The 25,480-nt window shown below is 30.4% G+C and overlaps 2 protein-coding genes and 1 long non-coding RNA gene across 4 annotated transcripts; 1 reads left to right on the top strand and 2 right to left on the bottom strand.

The window, feature by feature from the left end:
• Positions 1-5,064: 5,064 nt before the first annotated feature.
• On the bottom strand, positions 5,065-6,510 carry LOC124490129 (uncharacterized). The gene is made up of 4 exons (XR_006958850.2): positions 6,311-6,510; positions 6,095-6,252; positions 5,610-6,029; positions 5,065-5,539 (listed from the first exon to the last, which is right to left on the bottom strand). It is a non-coding gene; the product is annotated as an uncharacterized LOC124490129 (long non-coding RNA).
• An 8,176-nt stretch (positions 6,511-14,686) lies between these two features.
• LOC124499286 (uncharacterized) lies at positions 14,687-18,677 on the top strand. Its single transcript, XM_047063177.2, has 2 exons — positions 14,687-15,974; positions 16,115-18,677. Exon 2 carries the CDS (start codon positions 16,156-16,158, stop codon positions 16,750-16,752), a length of 597 nt encoding a protein of 198 aa, XP_046919133.1. The 5' UTR covers positions 14,687-15,974; positions 16,115-16,155; the 3' UTR covers positions 16,753-18,677.
• Su(z)12 (Polycomb protein Su(z)12) lies at positions 17,840-23,337 on the bottom strand. Of its 2 annotated transcripts, XM_047058460.2 has the most exons (7): positions 21,252-23,325; positions 20,990-21,181; positions 20,854-20,929; positions 20,646-20,794; positions 18,895-20,591; positions 18,752-18,831; positions 17,840-18,695 (listed from the first exon to the last, which is right to left on the bottom strand). In XM_047058460.2, the coding sequence occupies exons 1-7, from the start codon at positions 23,038-23,040 to the stop codon at positions 18,032-18,034; spliced, it is 4,647 nt and encodes a 1,548-aa protein (XP_046914416.2). In that variant the 5' UTR covers positions 23,041-23,325; the 3' UTR covers positions 17,840-18,031. The 2 variants fall into 2 exon arrangements, with proteins under 2 accessions (XP_046914416.2, XP_046914408.2); XM_047058452.2 differs by having other exon boundaries at positions 20,854-21,181; positions 21,252-23,337.
• Positions 23,338-25,480: the final 2,143 nt, after the last annotated feature.

Genomic DNA, 25,480 nt, shown 5'->3' on the forward strand with positions numbered 1-25,480 from the left:
TTTTGCTGAAATTTTCAATAACAGCAACAACAACAACAACAACAACAACAGTACACATGGACACAGGTGGTAAATATTTGCAAAAAAAAACATACACACACACCGAGAGGTAAACCAAAAATGTGATCAAATGTTCAACAAAAATGTTTGTAACGAATTATTTGAAATATTAGTATATGATGAACAAAACTCCGTTATATTGATGAAAATGAAAAAAAAAATTCCCGCAAAATGACTGATGTGTGTGTTTGTATGTGTACGTTCTTCACTGATAATCATAAATGAAATGCTCAACTAGTCGTTTTATTCAATAAAAATGATGCCCATTTTCAAAATTTTCGTATGTTTACATACACACACACACACACACACACACACTATGTACAGAGACAGACAGACAGCAAAAAAAAAGAGAACCTATGAAATGCGCATCACATACACAGCTGAAAAAGATAGAGAATGTATATATTCTAGGGGATTCACCATCATTGTGAATGAATGATGGTTCATTTTCATCTCCTTTTTTTTCTTCTTCTTTAGCAATGTGAATAGAAAAAAAAACTCTGCTGGTTTTATATGATGCTTTTTTTTACATACATGCATGCATGCATGTGTGTGTATGATGTTTAAACAAAACAAAACAAAACAAAAAAAAATTCTTCATATACATACAAGAAAACCACTTTACTTGACTTTGTCTATGGAATAGTTAAATTTTGTTGTTTGTGTGTGTGTTTTTTTTCACGTCATTGATATTTATGTCATTATACACACACACACACACACACACACACACACACATCGTTTGTTGTATATGAATTGGATGGGTTGGTGAATGATATTTTTGTGGACATTTGCAAACACACACACACACACACAGATGTTCAACGTATATATATATTGTCATTAGTATGACTAGCATTTTGAATATATATATCTAGACTAGGATAGATTCTAGAAGTTTTTTTTTGGTTGTTGTTGTTCACCAATAATAATAAATAAATATATTTTTCACATGTAAATTCAATGATTAATCTTGCTGCTTTTGGTTTTGGTTTTGGTTTTGATTTTGATTTTTTTTTTTGATGATCAATTCCATTCATTCATCCATATTCACCATCAATTTCAATGACGATAGAGTGGTAAAGGAAATGGAATAAAAAAAAATATTCAAATCAATCAACAACATTGAAATTCTTTTTGAATTATGGGATCTGGATTTCATATTTTTTTTTTCATTTGTTTGTTTTGGTTTGATTTGATTTGGCTGTTGATGATGTAATCATGTAAATAAGGCAATAGTTTATTTTTTGATTATAATGTCGATGGTTAATAGTTGATATATTCAAATGATGACGACACTTACTCATGGTTCTCTCTCTTTTATATTTCACTATCTATTGTCACATGTAAATCATATTATTACACAATAATTGAATGGAATTTGTGCGTGTTTGTGTTTTTGAAAAAGTAGTAGGCGTGTGTTTGTGAATGGAAAAAAAATGTTCAAGAAATAACGTCCATAAAAAGCAAAAAAAAAAAATTTCTTTTTGTTATTGTTGTTGTTGTTGTTGATTATTGTCATGAAGCCAGAATGTCGAATGAATCGCATTTTTTTTTGTTCTTATTCTTATTCTTAGTCATCATAGTCTTATGAATGGTAATGGCGCCAAAAAAAAAGTGCAATGAATTCTGGTAAGAATCGTTTTCTCATCATCTTCTTTCCCTCTCTCTCTCTCTCTCTCTCTCTGTCTGTCTTTGAGCAATGCACGCACTAAACGACGACAAGTCATCAACAAAATATTACGAGCATAACGAATTGGCCAACCAAACAACAGCAGCTGAATTCATGACCGAAGACAAAGAAAGAAAGAAAAAATTCACTGAAAAATGATGTTATCAAAAAAAAAAAAATTCTTAACATAATTATGATTATTATACAATGACAATTAATGAATTTTTATCTTTATCTAAATGATATTTCTTTAAATAAACTGTTTTTTTTCATTTCTTTTCTTGTTACCGGATGTATCGGGAATACAAAGCTAGTTGTTAGCAATGTTACTATATGACCATTCTACTGAATTGTGTTCGTGTTACTGATGAATCTCTTTATGTTTTTTTAAGTTTTTCCTTGCACAGAATTGTAATTGTTTTTTTTTCAGAAGGAAACATAACGCTTGATGGGTTATGATGATAATGGCCATGAACAATTCAATATCATCATATCGATTGATTTGATCAACACATTCATCAATTTGTTTTGATTGATCGATCGATCAATCAATTCATTGGAAATTGATGAAAAACAAAAAGTATTGTCTTCCTGTTTTCATTGTTTTCAATCAGATTTTATTCTATAATATTTTAAAAAATTTAAAGGCGATATTTTTTTTTGTATTTCATGTGATTGAGGCCAGTAATGGGAAAAAGATGATTTTTCTAATCCAGATTGGCCATCATCATTCACATCAATCAAAACAAATGTTTATTATGTATGCGACGATTGTGCGAGAATATAAATTCATCAAATCATCGTCAATCTGAATAAAATTATCAACATGTTGTGATTGAACTGACTATAGTAGTAGTAGTAGTAGTAGTGGCTGATTGACGGTTGTTATTGTTGTCAGAAAAAATTGGCCTTAAGGAATCTAAATTTGATGATTGGAATTCATGTCATGTCATATAATAATATACAACCACATATATTCAAGCGTGGGCAGGCTTATTCATTTCTTAGATTATTATAAAGAATAAACAAAACGAAAAACATTGATTGCCCTCTCTCTCTCCCTCTCTTCCTCTGAATGCAGGATTGTTTTTCAACATTGATGCAAGTAGGCGTTTTGATTTGATTTTCTTTTTCTGTTTTTTTTTCGCTGAAATATTTGTGACCACCCGGTTTTAACGATAAATATAAATTATATTAATTGAGACAAATTGTGAAACATGGACATTGATGGTGGATGGAACATAAACACACAGACAAACACACACACACACACACACACACCCGAATCCGGACAAATAAAACTCATAAATTACTGATGATTCAATTATATTCCGTTTTCAATTTATATTTTGTCGTTCATCATCATCGTCATCATTCCAAAATTCATACATAATCTATACCTATGTTGTACAATAATAATAATATATGCCAGTCATAATAATCATAAATCAAATGTCAAATGTCAGTGGTTTACATTTTTTTTTTTTTTTTGTATCAAAAAATCTATCAAATCTAAATTTTTGAAATGTTTACATCTACAAGAGAATTGTTTTTTTTTTCATGATGATGATGATGATGGCTATGAAAGAAAAAATCACACACACACAAAGACAAATCAACCAAATTCGGTTTTATATAACATAACATAACATGATAATTTAATTGTGAAAAGTTATACCGGATATTGGAGGTTGTGCATCTGTGTATGTGAGAGAAAGAGAGAGCAAGAGGGCAATAAATGAGATGACCTACAGGTCAATTTACACAATTGTTTTAGATAGGTATTGATTCAGAGATGAATTGTATTTTTTTCTGTTTGTTTGTTTTGTTATCGGTTTGATTTTGGAATTGTAACCGGGTATAAAAGTGCATGCAATTGTCATTATATTTCAAACGAGCAATCATTCATTCATTCATTTGTGCCATAATTGCCTCTTAGAACATTTTGTATCCTTTTATTTCATCGTTTCAACAAGCAGAAAAAACATCAACATCAAACAAACAAACAAATAGATGAATGAATACAGATAACAAGGAAAAAAATCTTGAGTAGAATCATAATGACGACAATGATGATGATGGAAATCCTTGAAAAAAAACTGTTTACCAACAACCAAGGATTCTGTGATTCGTATGTTTAAGTGTTAGTGTACTTGTTTTGATTTCTTTTACATTATATATTCCCGGCAGACACCATGAACGACAATCCGTACCGGTGGAATCGATCCAGAGCAAAAAAAAAATTAAAGCTCAAAAGCAAATAACATTATACAGATCACACACACACACAAAAGATTACACATTATTCTCATCAAGAAACAATAACAATGGAAAAATAAATGGAAAACTAACAAAGAGAAAAAAAATTAATTTAATATAAAAGCTTCGATCACATCATTATCATCACCAGCCAGGGCAAATGTCGAATTGTTTGTTTGGATGTGTCAAAATTCTACCCAGGCCGAGCCGTGCCATTGTGCAGGATGTGCGCCGCACAAGGGCGCCTAGACATTAGGGGCGCTTTTTTCGTAAAAAATAAAAATTGGCCAATGAGCCATCGAGGCAGTGATATGAGAAAATAAGAGAAAATAAAGAGTCTAGGGCGCCAAAATTGAAAAATATTGGCTCTAAATCTAATTTTACATCAGAAGCGAAAACGAGCAGCTGTTTTGCATTTTTCTTGGAAATTTTCTTTTACTGCTTTTTGTTTTCCGTAAATTTCTTTTTTTGGATTTTAAAACAACTGTCACTAATCGGAATGGGCGCCCTTTTGATGACCAAAGTTTCTATTCAGATTTTCATTCAATCACCATAACCGAATCGAAGCTTGTTTAATTTATCATTAATGTGAAAGTTTTTCAATCAACGCCGATGCAGCATCAGCTAAAATCAATAATGTTTACATGTTTATACATCCAATTCCAATGTATGCATGTAATAAATTGCGATGATCTCGACACATCATCGTAATAATATCAAACCATATGGATAAAAAGTTCGCAGCTATGATTTCTGAACTGGTCGTGTTAGTTTGGAAATTTGTCATTTTCTCGATTCTGAACAGGTCGTGTTAGTTTGGGAATTTGTCATTTTTTCGATTCTGAACAGGTCGTGTTAGTTTGGAAATTTGTCATTTTCTTTATTTTGAATTCTGGGTGTTTTAAATACAAAAAGCAAAAACAACAGAATTGATCAACAGATGACCAAGAGTTATCACTTTGTCCTTCCTTAGAATTAAATAAATTTATAGTCGACCTTGGACAAAATATCGTATGACACTCATCGCTTTTTCTTGTTCTATCTTAATCATGATGGTCATGAACTCTTAAGCTCAAACAATGTAACCATTTTATTTATAATTGACATATAAAAATACAATTTAATTTATAAAGGATTCTTTTTCATTTGTCTTTCTTTTTTTGGTCATTAGACCGTTTGATATTTTTATATTTGTTCCAAAAAAATTTCTGAAAAAATACATAAAATACAAATTCCATTTTTTGCATCACAATTTAGTTCATTATATTTTTTGGGTAAAATTGGGTAATTGGCGTCTATTTTAATTAAAATGATGAGCATCGTATTTTTAGGAATGCTTGTCATATACAAGCAGTCGTTACTTGTTCCGCAAATATGTTTAACGATTGATCTGATGATAGAAAGAATAATTGAATTCAATATCTTAAAGCTGGCAATCGAATTCGGATTCAGCAAAAATACGTTTAAGTCATCATCAAATACCGGGAATTCATAATTATCCGGCACAAATGTGCCATTTGAATTTATAAGATTTCCTTCGTAATACTAAAATAAAATAAAATTCAACATTATTATTAACATAAATGTCTGAACGAAAATATCATATTCAACTTACAGAAAAATGAAATGTGAAATCTTTTTTCCATCGCATTGAAGACCTTTTTGAATTGGAATAGTTGGATCGTTTTGTCCCAAATTACCATTTTTATCGATATAATTCTAATCCATTGGTTTATGATTCGAAATAATTCCGTATCCAAACAAAAATGAAAATGTTAAACATCGAAATCAAATTAAACAATCGAAAACTTTTGTTTACACACGATTACCGCGAGTAATCGCGATTTTTGCGAGTAAACAGGCTATCAGGCGAAAAATCGCGAGTACTCGCGCACTTTTTTACTGTGCAGTGGAAAAAAATGTAGCAAACATATCATCACCGTTTATAAGTGAAAACAAGCATTCCAATGTTGAACTAAGCGTACGAAATTTGAGATGAGGACCCAAAACGACCCAACCACAAAAACAAAATCCTCTGTAAAATGATAAAATTTTTAAACAATTTTTTTTTATAAACTAATGATGAACAATTACACTAACCCATAAACTAAAAATGCACAGAGACAGAACCGCAAAACGTTTGGAAAAGATTTCTTCAATGTTACAATAAGAGAATGTTGTATGATTGAAAATAGGCAAAATAACGTAATAATGGAAACCAAACCAAAAGATTACCAATGCCTAAAAATAGCGAACAGCTAACAGAAAAAAAAATTATAACCAATTTAATTTGAAACATATAAATATTTAACAAACCTATTCATCTTTTTTACTGATACAATTGGACTATCACCTTTATGGCTTCTACAAATTGATAATAATGATGAACCATTGTTGTAGTGAGAATCAATTAAATGCAAAACGAACAATATTTAATAATAAATATGTCGTGGGATCGTTTGTGAAAATCGGATTTTTATTTGTTGTCGAGTTGTGTGTATTAGTGTTCCTGACTCGGAATTTTCGGCTGAAAAACGTGCTCGTTCTCTCTCACCGACATTCTCGGTCGAAATAGGGGAAAGTAGAAATAGGCAGGAGCATGCGCAGCCAGTAATGCTACATATATACAGTGATATAATACAAATATACAGTAATACCCCGCTTAACGCGGGGTTACGTTCCAAAAATATTGAGCGTAAAGCGAAACAACAGCGCAAAGTGGGGTTATTTTTGCATAATTTACATAATGCATTTTTACTCTTCATATACAATGTAACAATGTATTGCAATGTAATGTAATTGCAAAGCGTTATATCGAAACAGCGATAATCGGGGCAGCGTTAAGCGAAGTATTTCTGTAATATCGTAAAATATGATTGTTATATACGACCATAATTACATTCTATATTATGGGGGAGGATAATGGTCTGGGGGAAAATTACCCCATCATTTATAAATTTGCCTCCCCCATTTACACACATTAACACATATACACGCATATACACATTCGACGTCGGTTCAAATCCCATCGCGGCCGCCTGGGTTAATATAAAAAATAGTCAGTGTTGGGGGTGGATAGTGGTTTGCGCATAATCACTTATAAATTTGCCTCCCCCTCGCTTATAAAACCTATTTGTTGGGGAGGATAGTGGACAATCACTTATAAATTTGCCCCCCAATTATTTATATACACATACACACTTGCGCATAAAGTAATTTAAAAAATAGTCAGTGTTGGGGGTGGATAGTGGACAATCACTTATAAATTTGCCTTCCCCTTGCTTATAAAATCTATTTGTTGGGGAGGATAGTGATTCGGAGCGAAATTGTCCGATCATTTATAAATTTGCCCCCCAATTTTCAAATACACATTTACACATTACACATAAATTAATTTAAAAAATAGTCAGTGTTGGGGGTGGATAGTGGACAATCACTTATAAATTGGCCTCCCCCTTGCTTATAAAATCTATTTGTTGGGGAGGATAGTGGTATGGACCATAATTGTCCGATCACTTATAAATTTGCCCCCCAATTATTTATATACACATACACACATACTTATATCTAAATATAAAAAAATAGTTAGTGTTGGGGTGGATAGTGGACAATCACTTATAAATTTGCCTTCCCCTCACTTATAAAACCTATTTGTTGGGGAGGATAGTGGTATGGACCATAATTGTCCGATCACTTATAAATTTGCCCCCCAATTACATACACATTTATATCTAAATTTTCTTCTAAATTTAATTGTATATAATACATACCAGTACACAGGGCCGAGAAAATCGCGAGGCCTTAAAAAATTTTTATCATAGGCGAAAAAAAGAAATTGGTGAAATATTCGAAAAACACCGAGAAGCTATTGATTCACTGGCGGCAAAAAATATTGATGAAGTGTTGGCGGGACTGGTAAAAATTTGTGAAACATCAGATACATTTGCAAACAGGAAAATAAGTCATGAGACATTATGACATTTCATTTTTAAAATTTTTATATTTCGAGAAAACCACACACACATGGGACATGAAATGACAATCGAAAATAATCAAATGAATAGATATGTTATTCCATTTTTTTACCTTGTTTTGTTGATAAGAAAAATGAAAACGACATTGTTTCGTTTGAAACTTTGTTGTTTTGCTTTCCATCTAAATTTGAATCATTTATGTACTCAAATTATCATCATTTTCATTAAGATTTTCATAAATTATTCAACAACATTGTTTGTGTTTTTTTTTGCATACGATTCGATTATTTTGTTGTTGAGCTCCTTCATTCATTACCAAAAATAAAAAAAAACTTTTGGAATTTCAAATGACATCATCAAAACTCAAGAATTTTTTTTTTGTTAGTGGGAAATACCTGGAACAGTAGTCGCCATCTAGTATTTATAATTAGAAATATTTTTTTACTTGTTTCTATTACGAACCATCAGATGCCGTCAGTGAATGAAAGTTGTATTTTTATTTTTTCCAAAAGACAGTCATTTGAATCATTTGAATTCAAATTGATGATGATTGTAAAAATCAATTAATTTTACCACCTATGGATATGTTATAATGAAATTGACATTTAAATAAAATATACATTACACATACACACACACGCACAACTAATTGATTTGATTCTGTTGACGAATACATCGAAACCGGCTAATAATTTTCCTGATTTTATGTACAATGGTTGGCCTATTGGCATATTGTCAACCAAAAAAAAAAATTATCATCCATTGAAAATGTTAACGATAAAAAATAAAATAAAATCCTAAAGGAAATGCCTTAGCAAAAAAAAAAAATAAATTTTGTTCATTATAACATTCAAAAAACACACACACACACACACACATTTGTTTAAATCATGTATATTTTTTTTCACTGATAATCAATCATCAATACATCGATTGATGATTGATATCAGTAAAAGTTGTATATTTCATTTGAAATTCCATTTAAATTGATAAAAAAAAATATGAGCAAATATTTGATATAAAAAAAAATATTTTTTTAGATAATAATCATCATCATCATCATTATTATTGTGAAAATAAAACGCATATAGATCCACCATCAAAATAGTGAAAGGTAGATAGTGATGAATCCCAAAGTTTGTTTCTAAGTAGGCAATGACTTCCTTTGAATTCTCTAATTCATTTTTAACGGTTCGCAACAAAAAAAAAAAAAAATTCAAACTAATTATAAATCCTGACAACAACGACAACAACAATAATGAAGACGATTATAGCGACAACAAACACAAACGGCAATCAAAATTAAAATAAATCCGCATTTTGGATGACAACCGGCATAATATTTTAGTTGAATATATATTTTTTTTTTGTTTCTGTTTGTTGCTAATTTTAGTAACAAAATTTAATCTAGAAAACAAACAAATAAACAAAATTGAAGTGTGCACCAAGAAACAGAAACAAAACGGTGTATGCAAACATTCAAAAATAGTCAGTGATTTTAATCATACGATTTTGGAAGAATCGAGAAAATTTTCAGGAAAAAAAAACAACAAAATCTAGATGTATATAAAAAAAAGGATTGCCAACAATCAGGACAATGTCAATTGTTTCTCATTCTTTTCATTTTAAATTTCCTTCTTCAAATGTTGTTGTTGTTGTTGTTGTTGTTGTTGTATTTTTTTAATCAAATTTGATTATAATTTCCTTTTTGGTTGCACACAATAACAATAACAACAGTGAAAATAAAAAACAGGATTTAATTCATTTAGAATTTTTTTTTTAAATTTACAAAATGGCTGCTATGTTTGCTAACTTCATCATCATCACCATCATCATCATCATAACCATCGCCATAGTGTCTGAATGGTGGCCGGCTTGTTGCCTGGTTTCTAATCATTATTATTATTATCAAACATCAATGGAAATAAACTTGTTTCGACTTGTCGGCGTTTTGTTTTTCACTTCTCGCTTGTCAATAATAATAATGATGATTGGGATAGCCTCGCTTGTTTTGGTATACGTAAAAAAGATGAATTACGAAATCATTTTTTGTTTTGTTTTAACCTTTTTCATAGCCAGAATCATACGATGAATGCGAATAAGGATAAATTGATTGCAAAAAAAAAAAATTCTCAATTTAACCATCAAATTGAATAGATTAAATTGATGTTATCTGCCATCATGATTATTATTATTGTTTCATAAAATTCATTTCTATGATTCTGTCATGATTTTTTTTCTGTTTTTTTTCACAATTCGAATTCGATAGTATTTATACAGGTTTTGTGTGTGTGTGTGTTTGTGTCGATACCATCGATCCAAGGTCAGTGAATGAATTGAAAAAGTAGAAGAAACACATATACACACACACATTGAGAGACCATTTCATATAATTTTCACCCGAAATCTACCAATTATAGTGGGATTCTCAAGGATATTTTTTTTCCTATTCAATCTACTAAAATGACGCCATGTTGATGAATGACTGTAAAATCATTCAGTCAGATTGGTTTTATTTTTATGATTGTCAGGATGGATGGATGGATAGATTGTTGGCTGGCTGACGTTGCCTGGTTTTTGCAGTCCTGCATTGGCAAAACAAACACATAAACACTTTACAGAGATCACACTAACTGATGGTTTGAGGGCCATCTATTCTAAACAACACACACACACACACACAAAGATATAAACAGCCAAAGGCCATACATTCATCTTATATATTACAAATCATTTGGCTTACGTGACCCAACACCAACAACAACAACAACAACAACAACAACAATCAACGAACAAGGTCATATAAAAACATGACAACAATCAATATTCAAAAATACAAGCTAACTAAAATTATGATAGGATTGAAAGGCAAAGATTTGATAATAATAATAATAATTCTATATATTGTTATGATATATATGACCTATGGAACCATATAGAAACAAACAAAAATCATGTGATTTAAACATGTTGCTGATGATGATGTTGTTGTTTTTGGTGGTGGTGGTGGTGGCAAGGGTGGGAATCACCTCTCACTCTTATCAAGTTGAAACCATGGTTGATGATGATGATGATGATGATGATCATCATCATTAACTTTGAGGTGCAATGCCAAGAATATATAACTCGTTTCGTTTCGTTTTCATTCTTTTTTTTACTTGCTACAAATATTATTTTTAGGAATAAAAATCATAACTTTTCGAATTGACGTAGGTTTTTTTTTGTCGAAAAAACTAGAAGAAAACAATTATTTATTGCAACATTTTAATTTGTACATAATTGAAAGAAATAGATGAAAAATAATAATAATAACGACGAACATTGGGTGGTTAAATCAATTTATCAACAACGAATTTATTTTTTTTTTTTTTTGCATGAAAATGACATAATAATAATACGTCATTCGTTAATCTAATTTAATATGAAATTACCACAATTATTCACAGTTGCCAATAATTGAAATGAAAGTTCTCCAACCGAGCTAAAAAAAATAAATAAAAAGAATGTGACAAGAGAATCAAGTTTATTCTGGTTAAAACTTGTTTCACTTTGAAATGATCCATCAATATGGTTATGAAGAAAAAAAATAAACATTCGAAACAACAACAACAGCAACCATATACGCAAATCCTGGTTTATCCATCCATCCATCCGTCTATCTATCTATACCCGGTGGGTAATTCTACATTGACATAATGATTAATCAGAAGTGACTGATGTGTCAGATTATAATAAACTTGTTTGTTGTAAATTTTCAACATTTGATTTTGGTTAACTAGACAACCTAGGCTAACTTTATCTATTTATATTGACACAACAGCAACAACAAAAAAAGTATATCCCCAGATGATCATGTGATGATTAGTGATATTATTATTATTATTGTAGTGCATAATAATAAAATTCCAACTTTTTCTTTTTTATTTTTCTGGTGCACAAAAATTAATTGTCAACAAATTGTGTGAAAAAAAAAATAGTCGACATAACCTTTTTTTTGAATTGAATTGATATCAATTACAAACACACAAAAGTCAAGTATTTTGTTTGTCTTGATATGGATACGATTCCTTTTCTTATTTTTCTTGTTCTTGTGTTTGATTATCAATCAAAAAAAAAAAATTTATCAATATTATTCTGAAATAGAAACTTATCAAAGAAAAAATAACTGCAAAGTTTTTTCTTCTTTTTTTTATTTATAAAAAAAATGAGAACATCAATTTAGATAGCAAAAAAAAAAAAAATTTTTTTTTTATTTGGACCAAAGCCAAATCCTTTTTTTGTCATCATAATAATCATCAAAATGATCATTGTATAACCAGGATGATGATGATAATGATAATAGCTAGTTTGGCTGGCTACAGTATAAAAGAATCATTGACCCTGGGTTTATATAGGCCATTGCATGTGGGCGGAGGGGGTTGGGGAATAAGAGAACCCAAGAAGCCAAAAAAAAAAAAGAAAAAAAAGAAAAAAAAATTCCTCTAGTATCATCATGGACATTGACTACTACAACTACATTTTGTTTATTATAATAATGTTAATATAAATGAAAAGAAACTGAATACCGAATTTTTTTTTCTTCATATGAACGAATCTAGTCCAATTTAAAAAAAAAAATTTACAGAAGAAAAAATATGTGTGGGAACCAAACTGGCTTTGTCATGATTCCTGATACTAGCTTCCGTGTATGTGTGTGTTTGTATGCATGTATTTATAATATAATGTATTTATGTATGTATATGAATGAATAGTGCGCCGAATCATCATCAGGAAATGATCCAAATTCAACCAACAACAACAACAGTGTATGATGAACCAAGAGAACTTTGATATTATCATCATTATCATTGAACAAATTGATACTGATTCATCATGATGATTCTATCTATCTATCTATCTATCAGTTATATTGATTCTTATGATGATGATGATGATGAGCATGTTTTTTTTTTTGCTGTCAAAACAAATCCTTTCAGCACTTAAAAACCGGGTTAACAACAAGAAAAAAAATATACATTAAAAATTGAGGCCATTTCCAGTGAAGATATGAAGGAGAAGGAGAGCGAAAAAAAATATCAAGCCCAGATCATAGATTTTTTTTGTATATAGAAAAAAAACCATGAAAATCGAATCGAATTCTAAATCAAAAATATTGAAAAATAACAACCAGCATGTTTGTCCATTTGGATGAAAAAATTTATTCAAATCCTGGTTGACAAAAAACACACACAGACAGATGTTGAAGACGCGCGCGCGCCAATTCTTGTTGATATTAATTTCAATCATCATCATCAATGTTGGATCATGTGCTTTACAATTTTGTGTGTCTGTGTGTATATGTTTTTCAATTTGTTTGAATCTAAATTTAGATATGATAAATATTTGTAAATTGTGATGAACTTGAATTTTTTTTTTCGAGCTCGCGCGTGTGTTTGTGTGTGTGTGTTTCTTAATATACAAAATGGATGGATTTTTTCTTTTTATTTTTTCATTGATTGATTGAATTTTTCCATTTGAAGAGAGAATATATATATATAAAAACAACACACAAACAGCATCAGCAGTAGCAGCAGCAACAGTAAAAAAAATGAGAAAATTGACTGTAAAAAGTCACATGTTTTTTATTTTGATTTTTGATTTTTGTTTTTACATTCGAATTTTTTTCATTTATTACACGTAAAACTTTCATATTGGCGATTATAAAAAAAAGTTCTCTACACGTGTTTGTTGAGAACACTAATTTCACCGATTGGGCCATTCTTCCTATTTACGTTTTGAATATATATAAACATTTTATATATGGCTTACGTGACCTGTGTCTAATAGACACATAATATATATACACGTACAACGGCTAAAAAAAAACACCAATAACAAATTGTTTGGATCGATAATTGTGTTGTTCGATTATGTTATCACATTTTAAATATATAATAGTCTTTTATATTTATATTATTATTGTCATTAAATAAATGATTAATAAGATGTTGTTATTGTTATTGTTGTTAATCAATCAATCAATCAAATTGATTGATTTACCGATTAATCATCATTGATCATTGATTTTATTTGATTTTTTCCTTTCAATTTTTATTGTTTTTTTCAATTTTTTTTTTACTTCTATCTTTTGATATGAACACACAGTGTAGAGTTTTTGATTTCATATAAATATTTCTTTTCATCATCATTGATTAATTTCAGATGAAGTCGTTTTTTTTTGGCTATCCTATCCGATATATCAAATCGAGTGATAAAACGCTACCACCAAAATCAATCCATCCATCGGGTTTATTTGTCATTTATATGGATGTTTTCTCTTGTATTTTCAATACATATCTTTTTTTTTTATTTATCGATTTATCGAAACAAAATATAAATATATATAAAAGTTAAGTTTAAGTTATCAATTGTGATTGTGGATTGTGTGGATTTTCACAGATTTGTCATACACACAACAACAACAACAACAACAATATATACACACTATAAACTCGTGATTCGAATTGAATTTCGAATATTATTTTCAGAAAAAAAAAATTTTTTGTTTTTTTTTGTCTATTTGTCTGTCTGTATGGATGTATGTCTTGTGTTGTTTTCTCATTTCATCTAATCGATTAATGTGATGATCGATCAAGTCGCCGGCAAAGCAGCAACACGTGAATATTCAACATAAAATATTAGTAATCAAATATGAGAAAAATTTTTTTTTTTTTTTGGCAAATACAAATCTAATGAATCATTTTATTTGGCCGGATTTTATTTTTTTGTTTTTTTTTTGATGACCTAAGTTTTTTTTAACTTGTTGTTGTTGATCGATTGTGATTTATGAAAATTCAAGCTTCGTGTTTCATTGATTTTTATTTCAAAACAAAAAGTACGAACATTTTTTTTGTTTTGTTTCCATTGACTTTTCGATTCGATTATAATTCTTCCTCTCTCATCCAATCCTGTCTTTTCATTGATTGTAAGTTTTATTATTATTCTGTTATAATAATAATTATTCTGGTAGCGGTACATTTTTTTATGCTGTTTTTGTTTCACATTCGGATGAAAGAGAGAAAAACAAATCGAATTCATTTGAAATGATGATTAAAAATTTTGATCAATATAAAAATATATATATACTACATCTGTAGCAATAACTATGTATGTATAAACTTGGTCGACAAAAAAAAAAAAAAATGGAACACACAAAAATATTTGCTGTTTTGTTTTGTTTGTTTGGCCATGTTGTTGATGACGATTGCGGCAGCATTCCGTAAACACCCCTTATCCATCCATTTTTACAAAAAAAAATTATAATAATAAACTAATCGATCGTCCGATCAAAAAATTCTACGCGCAGATGTAAAATTGAAAATGGAAAGCAAAGCAAAGCAAAGCAAAAAAAAAAAATGAAACGAGACAAGAGGCACATCATCATCAAGAAAAAATAAAATAAAATAAAATATTGGGCCAAAGAGAATATGCGCGTTGTGATAATCACGTTCGCCAATTTACTGTGTGTGTTTTTTTTTTTCCTATAGATTTTCAATACCACTGCTTTTCAATGCATATACATTTATATTATATTCACATATATCAAAAACAACAACAACAACAACAACAACAGCACATTTTTTGTTTTACAATTTTCAAACAGCAAGCTATAAAAGTCACACGACAAACAAGGCAACAAGCTTATTTTTTTTCAATTTAAATTGCATTCCCATTTAATAGTCCATATTGATCGATAGTGTGTTAGTGATTCATTCATCTCGTTTCGAACATTTAATATTATATTATTATTATTTACACATTTTCTCTATTCGAATTTGGCTCAAATTTTCTCATTTCATTCATCTACATTTCATTTTTTTTATATTAACAAAATATATATACAAAAAAAAATCAGAGATTCATTTTTTGCTCTTTACACAATTATTATACAAGTGTCTCTGGATAATAATAATAATTTATATTTTCTGTTTTCTGTTTTTTTCCCCTTTCATCGTCTTTTTCATTTGGTAAGAATTTTAATTCAAAATTATACCCTCGAATCCATTTACACATTTTTATTTTGCTGTGTTTATATTTTGTTTACCTTTATTTGACATCTGTTTTTTATTGTTTTTGTTCTTGTTTTCTTGTTTTTTTTCTCATATAGTCTTCGATACCTTCCGATGTAAATTTTTTTTTGTCATATAAATGTGTTTGCCAATGGAACCATCGACAAATAATAAACGATCGGAAGCGATTTGGATTTCAAATAAAAAATCCATGGATGATGTGAATAATAACAAGACACCAAAAAATTCTTATGACAGTGGTTTCGGTGCATTTTCTTATGGTAGTAGCTTGAGCAGTAATAGTAGTACAATGTCTCGATCACCATTTGATTATCGTCGTCAATCATCATATCCGGAAGGCCATAATAATAATAATAATAATGAATCACCGTTGCCATATGCTGGAAGACGCCGTACGATGACTGTTTCAAGTGAAAATTATTCATTTGGTGATAATTCCTCAACGCCTAGCTATCAGCAATCACCATTCCGTCGTTCAAACAGTATCTCCGGTGGGGCCGAACCAAATTTTGGTGGCATTATTAAACGCTCTATTGGTCAATTATTCAATGCAGCCACAGTGAATACATCGTTGGCGACAGCTACCATACAGAAAAGTGTGCCTAAAGTAAAATGTGTTCCATCGATGCAAACAGCACGTAGGAATAGCCATGATCGTAATGAACAAATTACCGATCATATGGTATCCTATCTATGCGAAAGTGCCATCCGTTAATATTGAAACCGATTGGTAAAGCCGACACCGTAAACAAAACGCTAGATTATCAAGACCAAAACCACTTATTCATTTGCGTTGTTGACCGATCGGATATGTTCGTTTTGTCTACGAATTTTTTTTCTGGTCAAATCCGGAAAAAACAAACGTTCTCAAAACGAACCACAACAAACCAAACCTGGCGACCCGAGTGTGATCTTTTCAATGAACATCATCCACTCTCTTTACTTGAATAGATGATGTTAGACCCGAAAGTGAGAATCATTCATTAAATCTCATCTCATCCCCATACATTTACATATTCATTCGTTCATTTCAATTCAAAACGCTGATTCTGTATTTCGAAATCACAAAAAAAGAAAAAAAAATCACCATGTCATTCGATGAAATTCATTGTGTTTCTCGTTATATTTAGCGTATAAAAAGTATTGTCGAGAATCTCATCAATTCATGTCATACATCACAGAATATTTCATGTCATGTCGAATTACGATTCATTCATTTGTCATGTTACGATTTATACCTCCATGGCTTTCATTATTATCATTACAACAATACACTCAACAGACACACATTGGCATCCACACATAAATATGAGAAATCCATTATAAAGAACGGTTTTTCACATCATCAGGATATACTTACCAATAACACACCCACCCATTTTGGGCGTTGTTCTTTGAATATAATTTTTTTTTGTTAACAAGTCTCTTTTTTTTCATTTGAGTTTGTCAATTTTTATTTCCAATCATTTCATTTTTGATCTTTTGATAAATTTACCCATTTATCTCATATTTCATCATCTTTGTCTGTTGATTCATTGAATAAAAATTCTTTTTTTTTCGTTTTGTAATTGAAAAAAAAATTCTAATTTTATTTTTTTTTACAGTAAAAAAATTATTGAATGAGTATATATGCAATTTGTTTGTGTGTGTGTGTGTGTACACATGTGTCTAGTGTAGTAGTAGTAGTTAATTAATTTAATTGAATTGAAAAGTAAAAAGAAATTCGGTTTTGTTCTCAGTGTAATAATTGTCAGATAGAATTATCATGTATAAAAAAAATGAGCATTTCAATTTGAAAATTGTTGAATCTAATTTTGATCAATTGGCGATAACTAAATGTGATATATTTAATGATTGCTGAAAATAGTGACCCTAATAAATTAATGTGTGAATATATGAATATGATGAATGAATGGATTGAATTTGAATTCAATTTGAATGTTTTGCAAGAAAAAAAAATCCAATAAATATAGGAGAATTATGTTCATCATCCATCAGTCGTAATGAAAATTTTGTACTTTTTGATTCAAATAATTTTCAGCCATTCGATCGGAATCGTATGATTGTTTAATTCGTTGTAAATGTTTTTCCAATTGATCATATCCACGATACAATGTGACCGTATTTCGTACATTATCACCGTCACCAAGTGATAACAATGCTATTAATGCTATGGCTTCAAGATTATTTACCATTCGGATTGTTCGTTCAGTTTTAGATTTGTTTCTTAAGAATAAATGAGCATCCGAACCGAATATCTGATCAATTTCCGATTGTTCAAATAGTTTAGCTACAATACAAATATCGTATAATTGTCGATTTTTTTCATCATCATCAAACGATATATCGATATATTCGATAGGTGCATCCACTACCCGAAAATATTGCATCAGTCGGACCAGCGAATCCGGTAGTCGATCTAAAGATTGTTCACGACGTTGAAGCATTTCTTGACATCGATTGTAGTATGATTGCATTTTATTCAGATATCGAACCGAATTTTCGACAACATCCTGATCGATGCATTTATAACGATACATATTGATCAGATGAAGAATGCAATTATGACGCAGATTACATCTAATTAACATCGGTGTGTTGATTATCATGAAATTTTTCACTGCATCCGCCATATGACAATCGGCAAAATAACGATTTCTATAGACAAACATCATAATCATTACAATGGATTCCTATGTTCGATTGATACAAACCTGTATTTCATGATAAATTGATTCCATAGTCCCATCACAGTTTTTTCACCAGGATTTACATCGATAAAATCTTGCATCATCTATAGCCGAACAAATTAAAGAATTAAATCACAAATCTAAATAAATATGCATACAATACTTACATGACGTTTCTGCCGCATTCGCCATTGGATTTCATCTGTTTCACTATCATCGTTCATTTCGGCAGGCAATATTGGCAACATTGTACGTGAATGATAGAATACTCGTCGTTGAGACAAAGCTTCATATGAACCGATTCGACTATTTACATCAATTTGATAGTATCTACTCTCATCATTATATGTGAACATTGTACACAATGATCGATGATCACGACCAATCGATATCATCATTGTAGTTGGTTGATGATTTGTTGTCGGTCGACGTTCTGGTCTTGTACATCTCATTCTTGACAGCCACTGTCTTCGTGTTCGTTGTTGTTGAGGACAGAAATTTAATGCTTTGAATAATGGATCAGTTTCGAAAGTTGGATCAAATTGTTTATTAATACCAACATGTATCGAAATGAAATTATTCATAGGATCCATGCTCATCTTAAATATGAAACGTTCATGATTTGTTTTCAAATGAACACCCAATTGAGCCAGCATAACAAATTGTCGTAAACACAATGGACAGCTTATATCTTCACTAACCAGATTCGATTGAATCTGTGAGAATTCGTAGATGATTTTGAATGAATCTGTCTCATGAAGTAAACGTGGTATGATTAGCTTTGGTTTTGACGCATTTCTCGGGGCTACATGACCGTTGATTAGATTTTGTCCCGATACAGATGCAGCAGCCGCTGCTGCTGCTTGTCGTCGTGTATTTGCCCGCAAAACTCGTTGATTTTTGAGCTGCGAATCTGGGCAATCAATTGTTTTGTCATCATCATTCTGAGATCGAGCCTGTGCTAATTTTTTCCAAGTGGTAAATTGGCCACCATTGAATATGGAGATCAATTGTTTGGATGAAATGACCTGTTGATTACCATTATTACCGAATAATTTTTTCACATAGCCACTATAATCTCCATCATTGTTATCGTTACTGAGATTCGTACGTAACAAACGAAATGTAATGAAATTCACATCAATTTGTTGTTTATTTTGATTCCCATTTCGCCTTGATGACCGAAGTTTACACTTACAATCTCCAAATCCATAGTAGCCACAATATGAATCTTTAGAATTGTCTCGATAGAATATATCATCAGATGTTATTCGATGCCATTTGTTCAATTCGGTCACAATGTTCATGCGACGTCGGTGACCAGATAGTGTCATTTCTGATTGACATAGCATATGTGTTTCTTCACCTTTGATTAACTGTGATCGCCGTTTACGATATTTATTATTATTAATAATTTGTTTATCATGACAGTTTGGTAATTCTTTCGCATAGTGAATATCTTCAATGTTTTCCAATTCGAAGCCAAAATGAAATTCCATTTTGTCATTAAGATTATTATGGTCAATAGTCTTGGATGATAATACATCTACAGATTTTGATTTACCGCGATGACCGTCTAGAATTGGTTTCTTGTTGGATTTGTTTTGTGTTGAATTCCTGACATTATTCGGTTTATTTTGTCCATTCAATCTTTTACAATTGGCCATGAATTGTGATTTAAGTTGTGAATGGGATCGAAAATAAGTAACAACTGCATTTATAAAATACTTATGGTCTTCACTTGAATGAATGAATTCATTCGAATTAATCTGATCCAATTCAAATAGTAATTTTATTGGTATGATGATACGATTGTTTATTATGCGTGAAGATTTTGATCCAAAATGAACGCATGACGTACCCACTATTAAGAAAAGGAAAATGAAAACTTTTTTTATAGAAAGTAAAAAAGACAAACCGTATATTTTTGAATCATCGAATAAATCAGAATCGAGCATCGTATTCGGACCTTGTCTGCGTAATACAAAGAAATCGATGGTAGCATATTCATAACCAGTGATTGAATTCAACGCCAATGGATCCAATACCAATGAGGTAGAGACAATTCTGTGTATAGCTCATGTAATTAGCGAGAGAAAATAATGATTGAAGCCTAGCACACAAACCGTTCATCTTGATCATCATTGCTGCCATTAACATCAATGTTGTTTTTATCTTTATCGGCTGATTGTCCATTGATATCTGGAATGATAGGATTATGTGTTGATTGTTGATTATGATCCATATCGATATCATTATTACCGTTACTATTATTGCAGCTATCACCATTATCCAGTTGAATATTGCCATTTAAGTTGCTATTGCTATGATCATGTCGCTTAAAAGCGGCATTATATTCACATTGAAAATGTTTCATATACGATAATGAAGAAGTTAGATATAATGGTCTATCCAAATGGTTGTATTCACATAGTTTGTACAATTGAAACAATCCTTTTGGTGTATTAAAGAAAAAAAGAGAAATCAATCTATCAATTCTGAATTGGTCAATCGTAATACATACTTTGATACATGAAAAAATTTTTGCCAATTAATTGATCCTTGAAATCGATCTTGTTATTGCCAAATTCAAATTTTTTATTAGCATCAGCATCTACATCTGATTTGTTAGCCGTCGTTGTACTGTTCACGGTTTGATTGATTAATCGTTTAACGATACTTTTTTTGGCCAACGGATGTTTTTGTATCGTAGATGCTGCAGGTGTATGATTGGTGGTAATTCGATTTAAATTCTCATCATTGACAATATTCGGATCGGATATGTTATTTGTTTTGATTGATGCCGATTGTAGCTGTGTATTTTTTGTATATAATTTTCGTATGAATTTACGAAAAAATCGATCTTCATTATTCGATTCATTTTTTTCAATTTGTACTTTTTCCATTGGATGTTTATTGGATTTGAAATTAACATTTTCGAGAAGAATAACATCATCATTGTTTTTGACATTATGTGCAACATTGAATACGTCCATACGAGGTTGCATTCGTACTGGACGTTTAGCAATTTTACGGCTATCTTTATGACAGTTTTCTACAGATTTAGGTGACTTGTAGATTTCTTTTTGATTCAATAGTCGTAGTTTCTGGTTAACTTTACCTGTAATTCGGTGTTTTTTACGTTTACGGCCACGTTGACTCAATTGCTTGGCAGTTTTGATTTCGCGTATAAGCTCTTTAAAAATAATCTGATTTGATGTATGATGTGTTTTAAAATTGAATAATGGTCGTGATATGTTGAAAGTAATCGATTCAATCGGATGTTTGGTTTCTGAGGTATTTTTCGATTTGACACTTTCGGTAGGCAGTTGTTCATCCATCGTTGACAACTCGTAGTCATCACTCGATGATAACTTGATTGCCGTTGGACCATGATCCTCGCCATTGCAAATATGACCATCTTTATCATCACAACCACCGATAACAGTGGGTACAAGCGACAATGTATGGTTGTTATCTTTGTCGATATTTATACCAGTTACAGAACAAATACCAGAAGCCGTCATGGTAACACTCAGAGATGTTTTTATATCTATTTCCATTCCAATATCATAACCATTTTCATTTTCAACATTGTATTTCATTTTTAGTCGACTTTTGTCTAGCTTGTTCTTTGTACATTCTGTACAATTCACAACTAAAGACTCGTTTGTTATATCTTCGTTTCTGCGTAATTTTTTCTTGTTTGGTTGATCATCAAGATGATAGCCATTACAGATGATCGTTTCTGTTATAACTTCTGGAGACGATGATTGTTGATTAGTTATAAGTTGTTGAGTTTTTAAAAAATTTGGAGATTTATTGGCTGTCCCAGTTTTGATTGTCACTTGATCTGATAGATGAAGATGAGAATGAGGGAAATGATATCCACTACCGGGCCAATCATAGATATAATCTTGTTCATTATGGATATTTCGCATATTTCTACTGGTTGAATATTGCTTGATACGGGCACTCCGGCGAACTTTTTCAACTTTACATTCATCGTAACTGGAATCGAACATATCCAACGTTTGTGCATTTTTTGGCAAAATAGAAGCGATGGTATTTGGTGTCTGGTGAAAGTCCACCGATCGGCATAATGTTGATGATGATTGAACTTTATTAAAATGTGTAGCAGTAGCAATTGTAGAATCATCATTCGCTTTAGCCACATTATCATCGTCATGTTCATGATGTTGATGATGAATAACATCGTCATAATTTCGTAAATGCCAATTATTACCATTCAATAGCGATGTCGATTGACGATCATCATCATTATTATCATTCTCTAATGATTGGCTCATCATAAAACAATGATGAGGCCAATACAATATAATTGGTGAATTTCGAAAACAAAAAAAAAACTTTGATTCTTGTCAATTTGAAAGATTTTAGTTTTTTGTAAGGCCTTATTGAAATGCAGAATCCAATTGATTAATTAATTTCATTTGAGATAAACATATAAACGTAAATTTTGTATGAATTTCATCCGAATTGAACACAATCAATACACCAAAAAAAAAAAAAAAAAAAACAGACACACAAAATGCAAAACGACTTGAGTTTGTAGCCGTTGAACTTGCACATTGTACATCAAACAACATGTATTTGAACGTTGATTCGAGCGATCGATCGGACAGACAGACAAGAGATCTTGTACACTTCACATCAACTAACTCATTTCACTGTTAAAACGTGCGCGCCTTTTTTTCCTGTATACACCAACAAAGATCTTTCACCCCTCAATAGATAAATGGATCAGCCCTCAATTTTGTTTTTTTTTATTATTTTTGTTCGTTTATAGAATCAATCTCAAACATGTAGCCAGTGTGTGTCACATATACTTTATATCAAAAAAAAAAAAAAAAAAAAAATAAAAAATTTCGGATACTGAATAGTTTGCGCAGTGGTAGTAGTAGTATATAATATCTTTTTGATTCTTTTGTTGTTGGATCCTTGTCTGTCTGTCTGTCTGTTTTTCTATGTATGTGTAGTGAGTGAATGAGTGTGTGTAAGCGGGGCTATTCAAAGATTTCAGAACAAACTAGGAAGAGGAAGTTTATTTTGATTTATGAACTATGATGATGATATTTATCATTGATTGATTGTATTGACACACACAAAGAGAGAGAAAGAAAGAGAGAGAGAGAGACAGATAGACATCAGGTTCATTGTGACATTGACAAGTTGAAATTGATTAATTGATTTATTGAATCAATGATGAGATTGTCATCATTGATGATGATGAATTTTATTTATAAACAAATCAATTTTATAATTGAATGGTCATTATATCAAGTAGAAAAAAAAACAAACAAAACAAATGGAAAATATGTGCCCAAAATGTGCCACTATGAATTTCAAATGATATAAATGAATTTCGAATGAAACAAAAAAAAAATTGGCGGATTTTCTTTATACAATCATTGATATTTCAAAATTGATTTCTTTTCTATTTAAAAATAAGATTTTCTGACGTAAAATTTGAATTATTTCTTCCAATTTTTTTTTGTTTTACTGACAAAGGGTGACAGTAACCAGCTGTGTGAATTATGTATCGTATAAGTGGACGTCCTTGGATATTTAAAAAAAAATTCTATTTCATCTTCATCGTCGTCGTTTTTTTTGGCAACAAATTTCTTAATTTATCTGTGTTTGATGACGCAAATCACAATAATATAAACGACGACGATTAAGAGGTGCAATATATATTGTAATAAACAAAACAGTAAGCAGAATTTGTGAATTGAAAATTAAAAAAAAAAATTCTCACCAATCATCATCATAATCATCATCATTTGAAGTATGTTTCTTGGTGCACAAGGTTGTTTTTTTTAAATTAATCAATAAAAACTGTCCGAATGACCTTTTTTTTATTTGGTGACCATATATTTTTTTCCCAACACTTTTGTTTGCCGTGAATATTACCGATCACAACAACAAAAAAAAAGAACCAGAGAAGTACAAAAAAAAATAATAATAATAACGATGGTTAAAACCTGTATGCCGGTATCATCACCAAATGATGATGATCATCATCATTTTGATGATAAAATTCATTGCAGTAAGTAGGAAAAATATCAAAAAAAAAAAATTTTTTTTTTTAGTAGGACAAACACCAACTCATGCACAAAAAACATATGATCAAAGATTTCATTATATGATTACCTTGAAAATTATCCACCAAAATTTAATTTATCATAATCGATTAATCGATTGAATCAGCCATATGATATATATTAGATAGACTTATGATATATCATCATTATTACATCTTCATATTCAACTTATGGATTCTTCTTTTTCTTTTTCTTTTTTTTTTTGGGGGGGGGGCGAAGGATGATTTCCTAATAATTTTTTTTTTCTACATGGCTATGATCAAAGATCACATCAATTTGGTCAGAAATCCAGATACAATTTATGCTAATGACGTCACCAAAAGAAAAAGTGCTGGTGGCATTCCTATCTATTTTGGCAATATAAATAATAAAAAAAAACTCATTTATTTCTGTTATTATTATCATCATCGTTGAAAAATTTATTTATTTTCTTTTTGTCATTGCATGTTTACAACTTACAACTGATTTTTATGAGCCTCCAAAAAAAAAAATGACGATGATGATGATTTTTGATCTTTGATCCATATACTTGACAAAATGTGATTTACTATTTCCATCAAAATTGCGTATTTTATTTCCAACGATTCACATTTCGGCATACAAAAATAATAAGATCAAAAAAAAAAAA

Source organism: Dermatophagoides farinae, chromosome 5, assembly GCF_024713945.1.
Source record: "Dermatophagoides farinae isolate YC_2012a chromosome 5, ASM2471394v1, whole genome shotgun sequence".
NCBI lineage: Eukaryota > Metazoa > Arthropoda > Arachnida > Sarcoptiformes > Pyroglyphidae > Dermatophagoides > Dermatophagoides farinae.

Bases quoted from the DNA above. Each gene is read 5' to 3' on its own strand.
- LOC124499286 (XM_047063177.2), top strand. From the start codon at position 16,156: ATGTGTTTGCCAATGGAACCATCGACAAATAATAAACGATCGGAAGCG.